At 38.4% G+C, this 12,635-nt stretch overlaps 3 protein-coding genes across 7 annotated transcripts; 1 reads left to right on the plus strand and 2 right to left on the minus strand.

Moving 5' to 3' along the window:
• Window positions 1-686: 686 nt before the first annotated feature.
• Window positions 687-4,022, minus strand: LOC130704081 (esterase E4-like). The gene is made up of 13 exons (XM_057525564.2): window positions 3,719-4,022; window positions 3,502-3,652; window positions 3,197-3,391; window positions 3,028-3,089; window positions 2,837-2,960; window positions 2,668-2,763; window positions 2,496-2,587; window positions 2,260-2,425; window positions 1,996-2,186; window positions 1,755-1,938; window positions 1,522-1,648; window positions 1,131-1,269; window positions 687-1,006 (listed from the first exon to the last, which is right to left on the minus strand). The coding sequence occupies exons 1-13, from the start codon at window positions 3,971-3,973 to the stop codon at window positions 791-793; spliced, it is 1,998 nt and encodes a 665-aa protein (XP_057381547.1). The 5' UTR covers window positions 3,974-4,022; the 3' UTR covers window positions 687-790.
• Window positions 4,023-4,489: 467 nt separating this feature from the next.
• Window positions 4,490-7,122, minus strand: LOC130704273 (coiled-coil domain-containing protein 50-like). 2 transcript variants are annotated; one of them, XM_057525756.2, is made up of 10 exons: window positions 7,012-7,122; window positions 6,601-6,701; window positions 6,470-6,529; window positions 6,345-6,407; window positions 6,143-6,281; window positions 5,952-6,066; window positions 5,801-5,892; window positions 5,665-5,731; window positions 5,186-5,603; window positions 4,490-5,129 (listed from the first exon to the last, which is right to left on the minus strand). In XM_057525756.2, the coding sequence occupies exons 2-10, from the start codon at window positions 6,653-6,655 to the stop codon at window positions 4,990-4,992; spliced, it is 1,149 nt and encodes a 382-aa protein (XP_057381739.1). In that variant the 5' UTR covers window positions 6,656-6,701; window positions 7,012-7,122; the 3' UTR covers window positions 4,490-4,989. The 2 variants fall into 2 exon arrangements, with proteins under 2 accessions (XP_057381739.1, XP_059352525.1); XM_059496542.1 differs by lacking the exon at window positions 6,470-6,529.
• A 1,046-nt stretch (window positions 7,123-8,168) lies between these two features.
• On the plus strand, window positions 8,169-11,714 carry LOC130704272 (beta-1-syntrophin-like). Of its 4 annotated transcripts, none has more exons than XM_057525752.2 (8): window positions 8,169-8,435; window positions 9,006-9,355; window positions 9,423-9,524; window positions 10,087-10,384; window positions 10,455-10,802; window positions 10,868-11,055; window positions 11,114-11,322; window positions 11,387-11,714. In XM_057525752.2, exons 2-8 carry the CDS (start codon window positions 9,013-9,015, stop codon window positions 11,477-11,479), a joined length of 1,581 nt encoding a protein of 526 aa, XP_057381735.1. In that variant the 5' UTR covers window positions 8,169-8,435; window positions 9,006-9,012; the 3' UTR covers window positions 11,480-11,714. The 4 variants fall into 4 exon arrangements, with proteins under 4 accessions (XP_057381735.1, XP_057381738.1, XP_057381737.1 ...); XM_057525755.2 differs by having other exon boundaries at window positions 10,111-10,384; XM_057525754.2 differs by lacking the exon at window positions 8,169-8,435 and adding an exon at window positions 8,695-8,842.
• The last annotated feature ends 921 nt before the right edge of the window (window positions 11,715-12,635 follow it).

Raw genomic sequence — 12,635 nt, forward strand, 5'->3', positions numbered from 1 at the left:
GGCTGGCTCCATTGATTTAACAATAACGTCGATATAATGCGTCGAACGTTGTCTTTTCAATCCGGATCGATTGGACGTGATTCGACAAAAAAAAAAACGAAAATAATAAATTAGAATATAACAGCGATCACACGACCTGGCCCGAATACTGCCAGAATGACCGTCTTGGTGGTCCTGCTGGTATTCCCAGCCCACGTCGACAATTTAAATTATCTCAGACAGCCTCTAGAAGCTTCGCACGTCATTCGTGCACATCAACCCTAAAATATCGCGAATTTGGTGCCAAAACAGTGGTGATAAATGGCGTAATGCATCTTCCTAGTCAAGTCTATTTTCAAAATAAATTATTATTAAAAACGATATTACCCAATGTCAAGAATGTACTCGATTATTATTGTACGAAAAATAAACTTATGCCAATTAATAAACAACATAAAAAATGATTTGGACATGACCTGGTACGCTCACGACATTTGGGTGAGATGTCTTTCTAAGTGGAGAATTTGTGCGGTCATGCAAAGGGAAAAAGATAAAATTCTTTAACAAATAAAACGGAAATAGAATTTGTTTTGTAATGAAAAGAAACGTGCTCAGGCATTGTTCCAGTTCGACCGTGAATTGCACGACACAGTTACAGCAGACCAAATGTTTCTTTTTATTAGCTTTAGCAGCACACTTGGGCGATACGCTAAGAACACATGGCGTGATAGCCAATTTTTCTATAGATAGACAGCATTTAAAATATGCAATTCACTATTCATTATGCACTGACTATATATAATCCCAAAAATCAATTATTACGTTGCAGGACGACTCCTCGTTCGGGATATCGACGTTTCCGTTTGTTTAAGACTATGACACAGGAAAGCAATACGATGATGATGAGAGAAGCTATTAGCAAACTTAATAATGACCAAAGAGCTGTAAGACATTCGAAGCTTTTGTAATTTGAAGTTGCTGTTGCGGTGCGGATATGAGGTACGACGTTCATCCAAAAGTTGTGCTCCTGTTTAAATTAATGAAATACAATTTGAAATGGAGCTTTAAAATCCGTTAGCATTTAAATTCTTCACTGAACATTCAATAAACGGTTCTGTATTCGTAATAAATGACATGTAAGTAAGTCTTACTGCTCTGCGAAAATCGAGGCCGAGAGCAGCTACGGGAAGATCCAAATTCAAGTACAAGATGCCATCTAAACCGTTGCGTAAAGAAACGTGTGGCCAATTTGCAATCACCTCCGGATGGGGCCATTCCGCCAGCGGATTACTGTACGAATGCAAATGTATGTTTACGCTTTTATTCCAGGCATATTGATATAGCTTTTACTTCCTCCTATTTGCTTTATATTGCGCAATTTTGACTTTATATTGGTTTTATTTGTTTTGAAGAATGTGTCCATGAAAATGACTTTGTCCACTCCGTTTCGCGACAGTCAGATTATGGCCGTGTGAAATTAATGTACAATTTTTCTACATTTACAACTTAAGTATTTCATGATCCTACAATTAAAGTTATTACCCTGTCCTGGCGAAGCTGGTCCATAGTCTCGTCATTATTTGAGACATTTGCATATCCCTTGGCGAGTAACCAGCATTAAGTCCTGCCATCCGGAACAAATAAAGAAGCTCGTCGGCATGCGTTACAGCTACAGCAGAAAAATACGTCATATACAATTCATTTTTTTAATGAAGCAGAAGCGTGGCACTGTCTCGTAAAAAAAAACACGAGAGTTGGGATCCAATTTGGCCTACCTCTGTTTACAATGGGATGATCAAATCCAGACATTCTGACAAGATTAGCAAAAGCTGCTGAATATGATGGAGTGGTTTCGCCTTTGTAGCTGAAGAGATACGCGTACGATGGGATCGATGAAGAATTTGCGTGCAATAGCTGAGCGGAATATACGCACGACGTGAACGCAGCGTCGTCAATCAACTGTACAACTTCTATAAAGTATTTTGAACGAAAATGATGAGCGAATCACTATAGAACCTGTGAAAAGCGTGGAACGAAATGCTTCGAATCGCTGTAATCGATGTTGCCGAAGTATTGCTCTTGAATTATTTTTACAATTGAGTCTAACTGGGTGGCATTTTTAATCATAGAAGCAATCACTCCGGGAACGAGTTCGTGTTCCAGGAAGGTCTTACTTGACATTTTGGCCATGTTCTCATAATGAATCCCTGAAAACAGAAGAACAAAAGTTTTGAAGACAATCCTCTTTTATGAATGTTTAGGGTAAAAAAAATTAATTACATAAATAGAACAAGAGGCCTTCATCGGGATTCAAACCAGACATCATGGGTAAAGGATTGTATCGTCGATTTTTTATGATATCTTGTGGTAATTCCGGTAGGAAGGGATGGTCTCTCGATCCACCATCTATTACAGGTGCGCATCTTACTGGAAAAAGGCTGTATTGCTACGAAAAATAAGAAAATACAATTACTTATTTACACTTCGTTATCTTGGCACGTTGAAGCACAACATACCAACAAATCCGTTTGCCTGCGAATCAATTGCTCGACACTTTGATTTTTTAGGCAATTGAGGGCCGAGTCCAAATGACCGGAGCATTGTAGACCTTTTCGGAAATTTCAGTCAGTATTATGTATTTACATCTTTTTTTTGTTTGCTTCAATGAAACAGTTAAGTTAGGCTTACCTTCAGCTATTTGCCAAGCATACTCTAATGGAGACTTCTCTATTGACCAATCGCAAAGGGCACTGGCCGATTGGCTAATGAATTTTTGGAATAATCCTATAAAAACACGCGTTTTTGACAAGAGCAAGCGAAAAACACGTAAGGTTGTATGCGTTAAACATTTCCTAACCTGTCGTTAGTGGACTTAATGCCAACAAATGCGTGATTGCTCCGCCTGCAGACTCTCCGAAAATCGTTACCTGCTGCGGATCTCCACCGAAACTGGATATATGGCTTTGGATCCATTTTAAAGACTAGAAAATTTAAATAGCATTAAACTTTCCAAATCCATAATATGAGCTGTTGTCGCACACAACGTACTTCAATTTGATCCAGCATTCCGTAATTTCCCGGAAGGTTTCTGTTACCGGTGCTCAAAAATCCTTTAAAATAATTCAAACCAATCCATCATGTCCATTATAGAGTTGGTTTACTGACATTAATAGCCAAAGATGGTAAATTACGGAAACTAAGAAAATGCAAATTATACCTAACACTCCAAGACGGTAGTTGACTGTCACCAAAACAATATCTTCTCGCATCATAAAGGCAGGTCCAAATTGATGAGAACCTCCTCTCACGTAACCGCCACCGTGAAACCAAACCATGACGGGGAACAGTGGTTTCGGCGGAAGTTGATGTTCTTGCCGAATAATTTCATCGTCCTGAATTGTTTCTGCCCGACCTGGCGGAAAATTGAAGCTGATTATGCTACAACTTTATTGCACCTTTCCTACTGTCTCTGACTTTGTCATTTAGTCAAATTGGGAGACGTTTCACAACTGTGTGACACACCTGAAATTGAAAGGAAGGGGGTGAAAACGTTGAGAAAGAGACAATCTTCATTGCCCATCACTTGACCCGTAACTCTATCGAATTGGGGACAGGGATTTCCAAAGTTTGTCCCATCCAAATCAGTTGGCCATGAGCCGAACGGGACTGGATCCTGTCATGCAAATGATAATTTACTCCATTGTGTAAGTTTTTAGGTAGCTATCGTATTAGAACAAACTTTCCAACGTAGTTCTCCGATGGGAGGTTTTGCATAAGGAATTCCACGAAACGAATGAAAAATTCTTTTGCGCCCATTGTTTTCAATCGAAAATCCATCTTCAGGTCCGACTGTTTCTTCGGTGCCGACTACCCTACCTATTTTGGTAGTCACTTTGACAGATGGTCGATTCATCACAGCAATACATGGCAAAACTAAAAGCAACACGCCGAGATGTTTAAGAGCACCGTGATTTATAACACGACCGCTTTTCATGGCTCCAAAGTGGTTCACTTGTCGGTTGTTTTAAGACTGACTTGCGTCTTATCAGTTGTATATAGTACTAGATAGAACTCAGTTCCAAAGACCATATGTGCATTATATCCACCATATTACGTTGGCAGATGTGTGCGGGTGCGACGTGCTATATTAGGTTACTTGGTAATGTATTCGTCAGTGGTGCGCATTCAAACCTGCGTTTACTCATGTAAACAATTGCGAAATCAGAGCTAAACTTAACGAACGAAACGAAGAATGTCAATCAGTACACATTAAAAAATTAGTTAACGTTCAAATGGTAAAAACTATTGGTAACTCGTATTATCTCTGATTTTAGCAATGATATTTCATTATTGCGCCCCCATGTTGTTCTCCAAGACAGCGATATTGAGGTCACAAACTACCTGGTCATGAATACCCGCCTTTTTCAATCAAATTAATCACTTGCTTGCATCAGCAACCCAATTTTACATTGACCTCGTGTTTTAATCGATACGATACCTCTAACACGTGTTACAAGAACTACAAAATCAGTATATTTTAAGTTGTGAGTAAAATGGTTCGAAAATTTCGTACAATATACCCATCAGTTTGAAACGAATGATGATATTTGGTCAAGGCAAAAACTTTCAAAGCTGCTTCATAAGAAGAAGAAAAGTTGAATTTGGTCCTGTGTAAATAGAATTGAGGCGAAACATTAGACGGGACGGAACATATTAGATCAAGAGTTTCATTGGCATTAAACACCGTAACCGCTTGGACGAAATGGTAAGACAAGAATAAGGCAACCAAATGGTCAGGATGGTTAACAAGTTAGTTATAAGTAAACGGTGCAGGTAAGTGTGTTACATAAAAAGCTAATATTAAATAAAAAAAATAGTACAAGACTTTGGGGTCCTAAAACAAAAAAGAAGAAAAAATAGGTGGAACGTAAAATTTTCAGATCGAAATAATTAGTAAGGATTAAGAGTTATTTAGGTCTGAATGACAAGGTTACAACTAAGGCGTTTAAATCATTGGTGAGAGCATCCTTTCCGAGATTTGTTTCGCGATTGATCGACGTTTGCCGTTTCTGTAGCAGGTGATTCAGATCGAGTTCCACAAGGAGTTCGTCGATGACCAGAAACAATGGGTTGAACCGGTGCAGGAAAATCTAAAACAACAAACCAATCTTATTCTCTTCTTGATTTATTCTAATGAACAATATACCTAAATCGGTAATCGGAATTTGTGTCCTTGGTACCACATCAGATCGAGTTTCAGGATTATGATATCTTCTGGCCCACGTAGGGTCAATGCAAGCAGCAATATTTTGAGTTCCAGTAGGTAAAAAGGAATTTGCATGTCGATTAAAGTCCTCCTCATTATTAACTGTTTGCTGGCTCGGCTGGGTTTGTGGCGGTTGTTGGGAATGAGCTTGAAGGGCTTGCTGGGCTTGAAGGGCTTGCTGTGCTTTAAGACGAGCCTTTTCTTTGGCTTTACGTAGACGAGCTTTCTCTTTTTCTTGTAGCATTTGAGCTAACTCGAGATCTTTTGCTTCAATAGCAAGTTTTCGGCTCAAATCGGTCACATCTCTACGGAATTTTGATTCTTCTTCCTCTTCTTGTTGCAGTTTTCGAGCCATTTCCTATGAAACAATATTTGTTAAATTTTACTATGTCTTTCTTTGCTAATTTATTGGAACCTACTGCATCGCAACGTTCTTGCCACTCTCGAGACTCTTCCTCCGACATAGGTTGATTCATATCCAACATTCTGGCAAAATAACGTGTGAAAGATTTTTTTATCATGAAACAGTGAATGAAAGTATTAGAGCAAACATACTTTACTGAAGAGGAGATAGGTTCCACTTTGTTAAGGCGAGATACTTTTTCGGTCGTATAGGGATTTCCAGGAGGTTTTAGAACCAATGCAGTCTGATAAACATGAACATTTTTTATGCCATTCAAATCTTTGATTAAGAATACCGAGTCACCTGTAGCTTCTGTGCGAGTTTTTCATCTTGAATAACTCTCTTTTGTCGTTGAAGTTCCTCTTCCCTTTCCAATTCTTCTGCTAATAGCCTTGCTGCTTCTTCATCTTCTCTTTCTCTTTATTTAAAAATTTATATTAATTTTCGATTAAAGAACCCTTTTACCACAGAAAGGCAATGGTGCGAAGCATTACTGTTGCAGACGGAGTTCCTGCTGAAACTGTTGTAAAGCAAGTGCTTGCTTTAATTCATCCTCTTGCTCTGAACGCGCCTGAGAGACATCCCCTCTAACAATGCGATTTCTCTCCCGATTGTGTCCATAATGGGCTGCAACTAAATAAAATGCTGAAATGTTGTCAACCATTAAAACAACATTCTAAATTGAATGAAACTTACTCTCCTGGTCTTGAAGCTGATGAGCCAAGGCACTATCTTCAATAACAAGCCATTCTCTGCAAACTGAGGGATAAATGTGTGAAGCAAGAATCAGACAAAGAACGAACTTAAGCAGCTTCTATCACCTTCATGAAAAATTCCTATTTTAGGACAAGTGAAGGATCTTTGAGCTGAGCTCATTACTCCTTTACAAACAGTACATTCATGAAGAGTCAATATCCTCTTTTATCACTAATATTTATCTAAATGTGCTTGCCTTCCTGAACAAGTGTTTTGTGCTGGACACCAGATGAGGACTTGGATTGATCCATCTCCGAGAGGAAGAAACATTAAAATGCAGCCTCAAAAGACACGCTACTGTTGGTAAGTGAATAAAAAAAGAAAAATAATAACAATAAATAGGAAAAAGCAACTTATATCTTTTTATTTCTTAAAACTAATACAAGTTAGTTATTGTAATCAGTTTAACACTACTACTATGAGGCTTTAACCTGAAATCAGGAGTTTAATGTTTAGATAAAAGAATGATATTTAGAACTAGGGCTGTCCAACATTTTATTGCAACAATTTTTGACACTTGAAAACTTAACATAGTATCTCTGACAACAAACATACAGGACACTAGACATGAAGCAGTTAAATTTCTCTTTTTTCTTAAGTAATTTACCGTTGTAAAAAAAAACCGACGATGGTAGTTTCTCTTATGTTAACACTGTACCAAACACATAATTTCATTTCACGAACTTTCTTTCACAAAGCAACATTTATTTAGATGAAAAGGAATTAGAAATCTGAAAGAGTTGAAGCCTTTAGTCACTAGATGGCTGAAACTGTACCCGCGAAAATCAAATTGCAATGAAGACATCTACCAAATACTTATTCCACAAAAATATAAGATAAGATGTCAAGGCGTATCGTAAAAAATAAATTTGTCAAAAAATCAATCTACTAGGTTGAACAACGAGCTATTATGTACTTCTAGATGGAGATTCCTGCAACTACTTTTAATATGGCTGTGAGTTCTGTGGCAAATCGCGGAATGTACTGTATATCATTAACTATCTTTTCCTATATGTTTTATATGTAGGAGATCCGTAAGAGCCGTTTTTCATCTAGTTCCTGACACAGTTAACTAGCCATTTCCTGCCGACTTGATCGTGGCTGAAGTGCTGGGTAGTTGCGTTCCAGAAATTAAAACTTGAGACTTGATGGAAACCACAAGACTGCATCCTGTTTAATCCACAAGGCGTTGCCAAGAATGTTCAAGAAAATCCTGAAATAGGTATAATTATGTCAGATTATTTTAATAGCATAATATCCACTTGAAATGTGGTCTTGGGACAACTAATTCGAACTATAAGTTCAGCAACAACACAACTAACGGATATTATTAAACCTCTTGGGGTTGGGATTGTACAACTGGCATTCAATTGAAAGAAATACTAAAACAGGACACATTTTTTATTTACATTACAACTATATTGGATCTTGCACTTCATCATGGATTTTCAGTTTCTGATGACAGTCTCATTGATCTATTAACAAAATAAAAATAAAGAACAGGCAAGGGTAATAATGAAGCTATCTAGTGAATTATGGCTCTACACAAATTTATTTTTGGAAATGGCATCGCAAAAGGTGTGATTTTCTTAGAAGAAATGGCAGTTTTATGTATAGAATATTTTATAAAAGTATGAAGAAAGGGGCAAAAACGAAACTTTAAGACTGTTAAGCGGGACGCAACGAACCCGCGAATCAACACAAAGTCGAAGCGGCGCTAAAGAACTAAAAGACTTGTTATGTCAAAGCTTCAAGTTGACCCATTCTTTGGCCGACAAACGTCCCTAGCGAAACCCAAGTTCAGGCGTTACGTTGTAAGCCAGGCTAAAGGATAGAGGGGGAAACGTGATCTGGGTAAACAGCTGCTCCGTCTCAAGGATTTGCCAGTGTACATTCGATCATAGAGAAGCCTGGTTAATGTTACTGAAAGAGTTACACTGATAGCCAGCAGAAGAGCATTGAACCTCGCTAAACCTAGCAGCCGTCTGCATATTGACGCTGCAATGTAAAAAGAAGTGTCGTAACGCAAAGGTAATCCAAAGTTGAGTTCCTACCGTATTTAGCATTAGGTAATAATAAAAGCGAAACCGTGTTTTGATTGGAAGAAACGAAAAACCAGTTTAGTTTCGATATTTAGTTCAATCTCTGTTGTCTGTTGTGACGGAAGCCTTCGAGCCACACCGGGCGTGGCAGACAAGGCGCTTTCACTTTTGAGATATTGGTTATTTACCACGGTAGATGTCTCTGTATGTATTGGGTTACCACAAGTGTGTGTGTTTACAGTTGGGAAGGTTTGGTAAATTAGGGCTTACGAGTATTAATTATTGTTTATGAAATCATAATTCGAAGATATGATTTCCTTTGAGGTTCACCGTTTTTGTTGTATATTTGGCTTTTTCCTAGCCATGCTTTAGTGGAGCGATCGGCTTAAAAACCAGGTACAGGTATCTGGCGATAAAACAGCGACCTTGTTAACAGTTGTGCAGAGAACTAGTAATTTCAGATTACCTCTGTTCTGTTAAACATTCCTAAGCAGTTTTCAAATAGATGTTAAGTAAACTTTTTTTTCCAATTTATTGATTTATATTGTGCATTTTACAGAGCAGAAATGACAAATTATGACAGAATTGGCCAACTGGAAGTGTGGGCTAAAGAAGAATGGCATGCAGCAACAGTATCATTAAATGGAGATGCTGGGTGTCTATATATCACACTTGAAAATCCATCAACAAACCAAAGAGACAACACAGATACCCTTAATACACCAATAATTTCAGCTGAGCAGTATCGAGATTCACTGGCAAATCAAAAGAGAATTGTTCGCATCATTAAGTCAGATAACACTGGTTTAGGCATTTCAATCAAAGGTGGCCGCGAAAATCGTATGCCAATTTTGATTTCTAAAATTTTCAAGGGATTGGCAGCAGATCAAACTGAGCAACTATATGTCGGTAATAAAATCTACTCTTGTTTATTTAAATTTTAATAATAATGTTTCACTAATTCCTTTGTAAACAGGAGATGCTATTCTTTCCGTTAATGGAGAAGATCTACATAACGCAACACACGATGAAGCCGTTTCTGCTTTAAAAAATGCCGGAAGAACTGTTGAGCTGGAAGGTACCGTGTAAATAGAAGGATTCTGCTGAAGTTGTCCACACCAACTTTTCTGTTACCGATAAAACTGGGAAAGTTGTCGTGGATAAACTCACATTCTTCCCATAATTCGTTAGCCTTTCCCCTATTAGACCTGTCCGTCTTGCAACGACATTATAATATCGTATAAAACAGGTTTGATTATATTGAAAGCGTGTTTGCTTGCACAGCTCTTGCACATACTGCTCGTTTGCATATTTCCAGCCACATCACGCATCTTCCGCATTCTTTGTTTATCAATTTTCAAGTAATCTAAGTAATTTTATTTCATTCGCTTCTTTTTTTCCTCTTCCATTTTTTTTTTTTTTTAGTTTTGTTTTTGTTTTAAAAAAATTTGTTAGCTTTTCTCCCCTCAATTTTAGCCTTTTGTTTTTAACTGTTGAACTTACATCCTGCTTCCCTGCTAGGGTGATCACAAGTATCCGTCATTTAGATGACTTGTTTGATGCATGATCCCTTTCTCGTTTTTCATTACCTCCACGATCGACTACTACTCTCCTCGCTGGCCGTATGTGTTGTGGCTTAGTGGTGACATCATTCTACCTTGCAGTGAAGTACCTTCGGGAAGTGACGCCTTACATCCGGAAGGCATCGCTACTCAGCGACATTGGATGGGAATTGCAGCGCCAGTTTTTGGGTTTTTCTCATGTGGCACAAGCGTCCACCAAGCCGGATACACGATCGGTTCCTCTTCTTTTCTGCTGCCTGGCAAGACGATTGAAAACTAGCAAAAAGAATGACAACCGAGTTTTGGAAATTCACTCGCCGGATGGACAACAATCGTGTCTACTACGTGCGTTAGACGTATCGCAAGCATCCCAATGGTATTATTAATCGATTTCTATCATAATCGAGTGTTTTTAATGTTTTTTTTTTCCTTTTTATTATTTCCAGGTTTGCGTCGTTACATACAGCCATTTCGGTATTATCATCACGTGGCTTAGCCGAGAACGGGCATCGGATTGCGAAAGCTTTAACTACAGCTTCCATAAGAATGTGGGGTTGGTTGGCCCTCTTGGGTCCGCGACCTAAAGATGCTCATAATAGTAGTAATGTTGATAATGGAAGCTTAAACAGTCATGGCAACGATCCATCCTTCTTGACGAGCGATAATTTAAGCGAACTTTGGCAACCAGTTTTTGTGGCCTTGACTGATCGTGATCTTTTGCTGTATGACACGGTACCGTGGTGCATTGATGGCTGGACCAAACCCAACGCTCGCATACCACTCCTAATGACAAGGTATTTAAACTCCAAAGCGGCATCTTGTTTCATTGTTTGTAACTTATCACGTTTATTATAATCAGGTTGGTAAGCAGTAATAAAAGTAATACGGAAGGGGAGTTCTGTACGTTTTGTATTCGTACCGGAACATCTAAAGGAGTTGTGAATCGCGTATTCCGTGCGGAGTGCGAACGAGATTTGACATCCTGGGCCCGTGGCCTTGTTACAGGAACGCACAATTGCGTGGTCGCTGTCAGAGAAGCCGCATGGGGTAGAATATTTCTAAATCTGAATTCGTTTCTATCATCCTATTTTTCAGTATTGTTTAGATTGTTTATGGCGGGGACAAGAGGCTCGTCTTTACTTGCACTATGAAGATGGTTTAAAGCTCTATCCAGCTACCGAAATGCAGTGCACTGAAAAATCGAATACCCTGCCTGCTCCATTTTGGAAAGCCCCGTTTGGCAATTTACGCCATTCAGCTGATGATGGAGTTCGCACTCTGTGGCTTGATATTGGAAACGAAGAAGGGGAAATGGTACTTATTTATTAATTCTAATTTTGAATATTAAATAATTATAATGATCAAATTTGTTTTGCAGGAGTTGGATATGCTTACGTGTCCGAAACCGTTCGTGTTTACTTTACATTCTTTCTTGTCAGCCAAGATCAATCGCATGGGAATGATTACGTGATTCCCCAGCAAAGTATTCTTTGCGATTCCTTTCCATAAAACATATTCCATATGCCTGCCGAAGATAAAGTTTATCAAGAACGACTAAGATAGTTACGATGGTAAATGTTAAGTTTCTTGTCAGTAAAAGTGGAAGACAACATACAGCTAAAGAACCAGTTCTGCGTGTTAAAGCCATGCAGCTTATATTCAATTGTTTACAACCATATTGTTACCTTTAATATACTGTCAATTGACTTGTTGTCGATCTTTCTTATAAGTACCCACGTAAACGGTAGCTTGACAGCAAAAACATTCATGGCATACGCGTTATCTAGGTCAGTCCGCCCTTATTTCTTCTTTTTTTTTTTTGAGCTAGTCCCAAATTGAATTCACGCCCACGAGCTAAAAAGTATTTAACTTTGACACGTACTTCATGCACATTTGACGTATGAAAATTTAAATATTTTTTCGTGGCAATTTGTGTTAATATCGATCCACCATGCGTAATGCATTCTAACTTGTTGCAAATTCATGTAAAAGTTAAGGAATTTTTACAGTTACTGCGACTAGATGGCACCAGTTTTGCCGGGATGGCAATGGCGGATTAACAATTATTTGGAGCGATGCCATGAAATGTATCCTTCAAACTAATATTAATGTAAACTATTTGGCATCCCAAAATTTCATTGGCAACTATAACGTGCTACACGAAATTTTATAAGTATTGTTAAGAAAACCAAGTAAGATATAATCTTGAAAGACGCCGTAAGTCCAAAACAGTTGATGTCGAAAAGACCCAGTGAACGGATTTCTCAAAATCTCTTTCTTTTTTTGCAAAATTGCGTTACTTGAATGTGTGTAAGCCAAAAATAGGCGAAACTGGCTCAAGCTGCTTTTTTCACGTGTAAATGTCTTTATTCAGCTGGTCTGGTTTTTGGTACAATGGGTGATTCATTTGTCAATATGAGTTCCCAAGTTTCGAAACTTGCATATAGATACTAGTTGTAGCTAAAACGAGATACGGCAAAAACTAGAAGTTCATCATCGACCGAGTTTGCGGGTAGCTTTAAACCACACGTGGCAATTTTTTTTTTTTTGCTTAGGAATAACCATGGCGATTTGGCACGGAGACAGCTGGAAATTGAACGACAAGTCGGCGAGACAACATGAAATTC

This window comes from Daphnia carinata, chromosome 8 (genome assembly GCF_022539665.2).
Source record: "Daphnia carinata strain CSIRO-1 chromosome 8, CSIRO_AGI_Dcar_HiC_V3, whole genome shotgun sequence".
Classification (NCBI taxonomy): Eukaryota; Metazoa; Arthropoda; class Branchiopoda; order Diplostraca; family Daphniidae; genus Daphnia; species Daphnia carinata.

Excerpts from the sequence above, each read along its gene's own strand:
- LOC130704081 (XM_057525564.2), bottom strand. The coding sequence starts at position 3,973 with ATGAAAAGCGGTCGTGTTATAAATCACGGTGCTCTTAAACATCTCGGC. Across the intron at positions 3,392-3,501 it reads CCCCTTCCTTTCAATTTCAG|GTCGGGCAGAAACAATTCAG; the intron begins GTGTGTCACACA and ends ATTTTCCGCCAG. Across the intron at positions 2,961-3,027 it reads GAATGCTGGATCAAATTGAA|TCTTTAAAATGGATCCAAAG; the intron begins GTACGTTGTGTG and ends TAAATTTTCTAG.
- LOC130704273 (XM_057525756.2), bottom strand. The coding sequence starts at position 6,655 with ATGGATCAATCCAAGTCCTCATCTGGTGTCCAGCACAAAACACTTGTT. Across the intron at positions 6,282-6,344 it reads TCAGCTTCAAGACCAGGAGA|TTGCAGCCCATTATGGACAC; the intron begins GTAAGTTTCATT and ends CATTTTATTTAG. Across the intron at positions 5,893-5,951 it reads AACTCGCACAGAAGCTACAG|ACTGCATTGGTTCTAAAACC; the intron begins GTGACTCGGTAT and ends CATGTTTATCAG.
- LOC130704272 (XM_057525752.2), top strand. The coding sequence starts at position 9,013 with ATGACAAATTATGACAGAATTGGCCAACTGGAAGTGTGGGCTAAAGAA. Across the intron at positions 9,525-10,086 it reads AAGAACTGTTGAGCTGGAAG|TGGTGACATCATTCTACCTT; the intron begins GTACCGTGTAAA and ends GTTGTGGCTTAG. Across the intron at positions 11,056-11,113 it reads TGTCAGAGAAGCCGCATGGG|ATTGTTTATGGCGGGGACAA; the intron begins GTAGAATATTTC and ends AGTATTGTTTAG.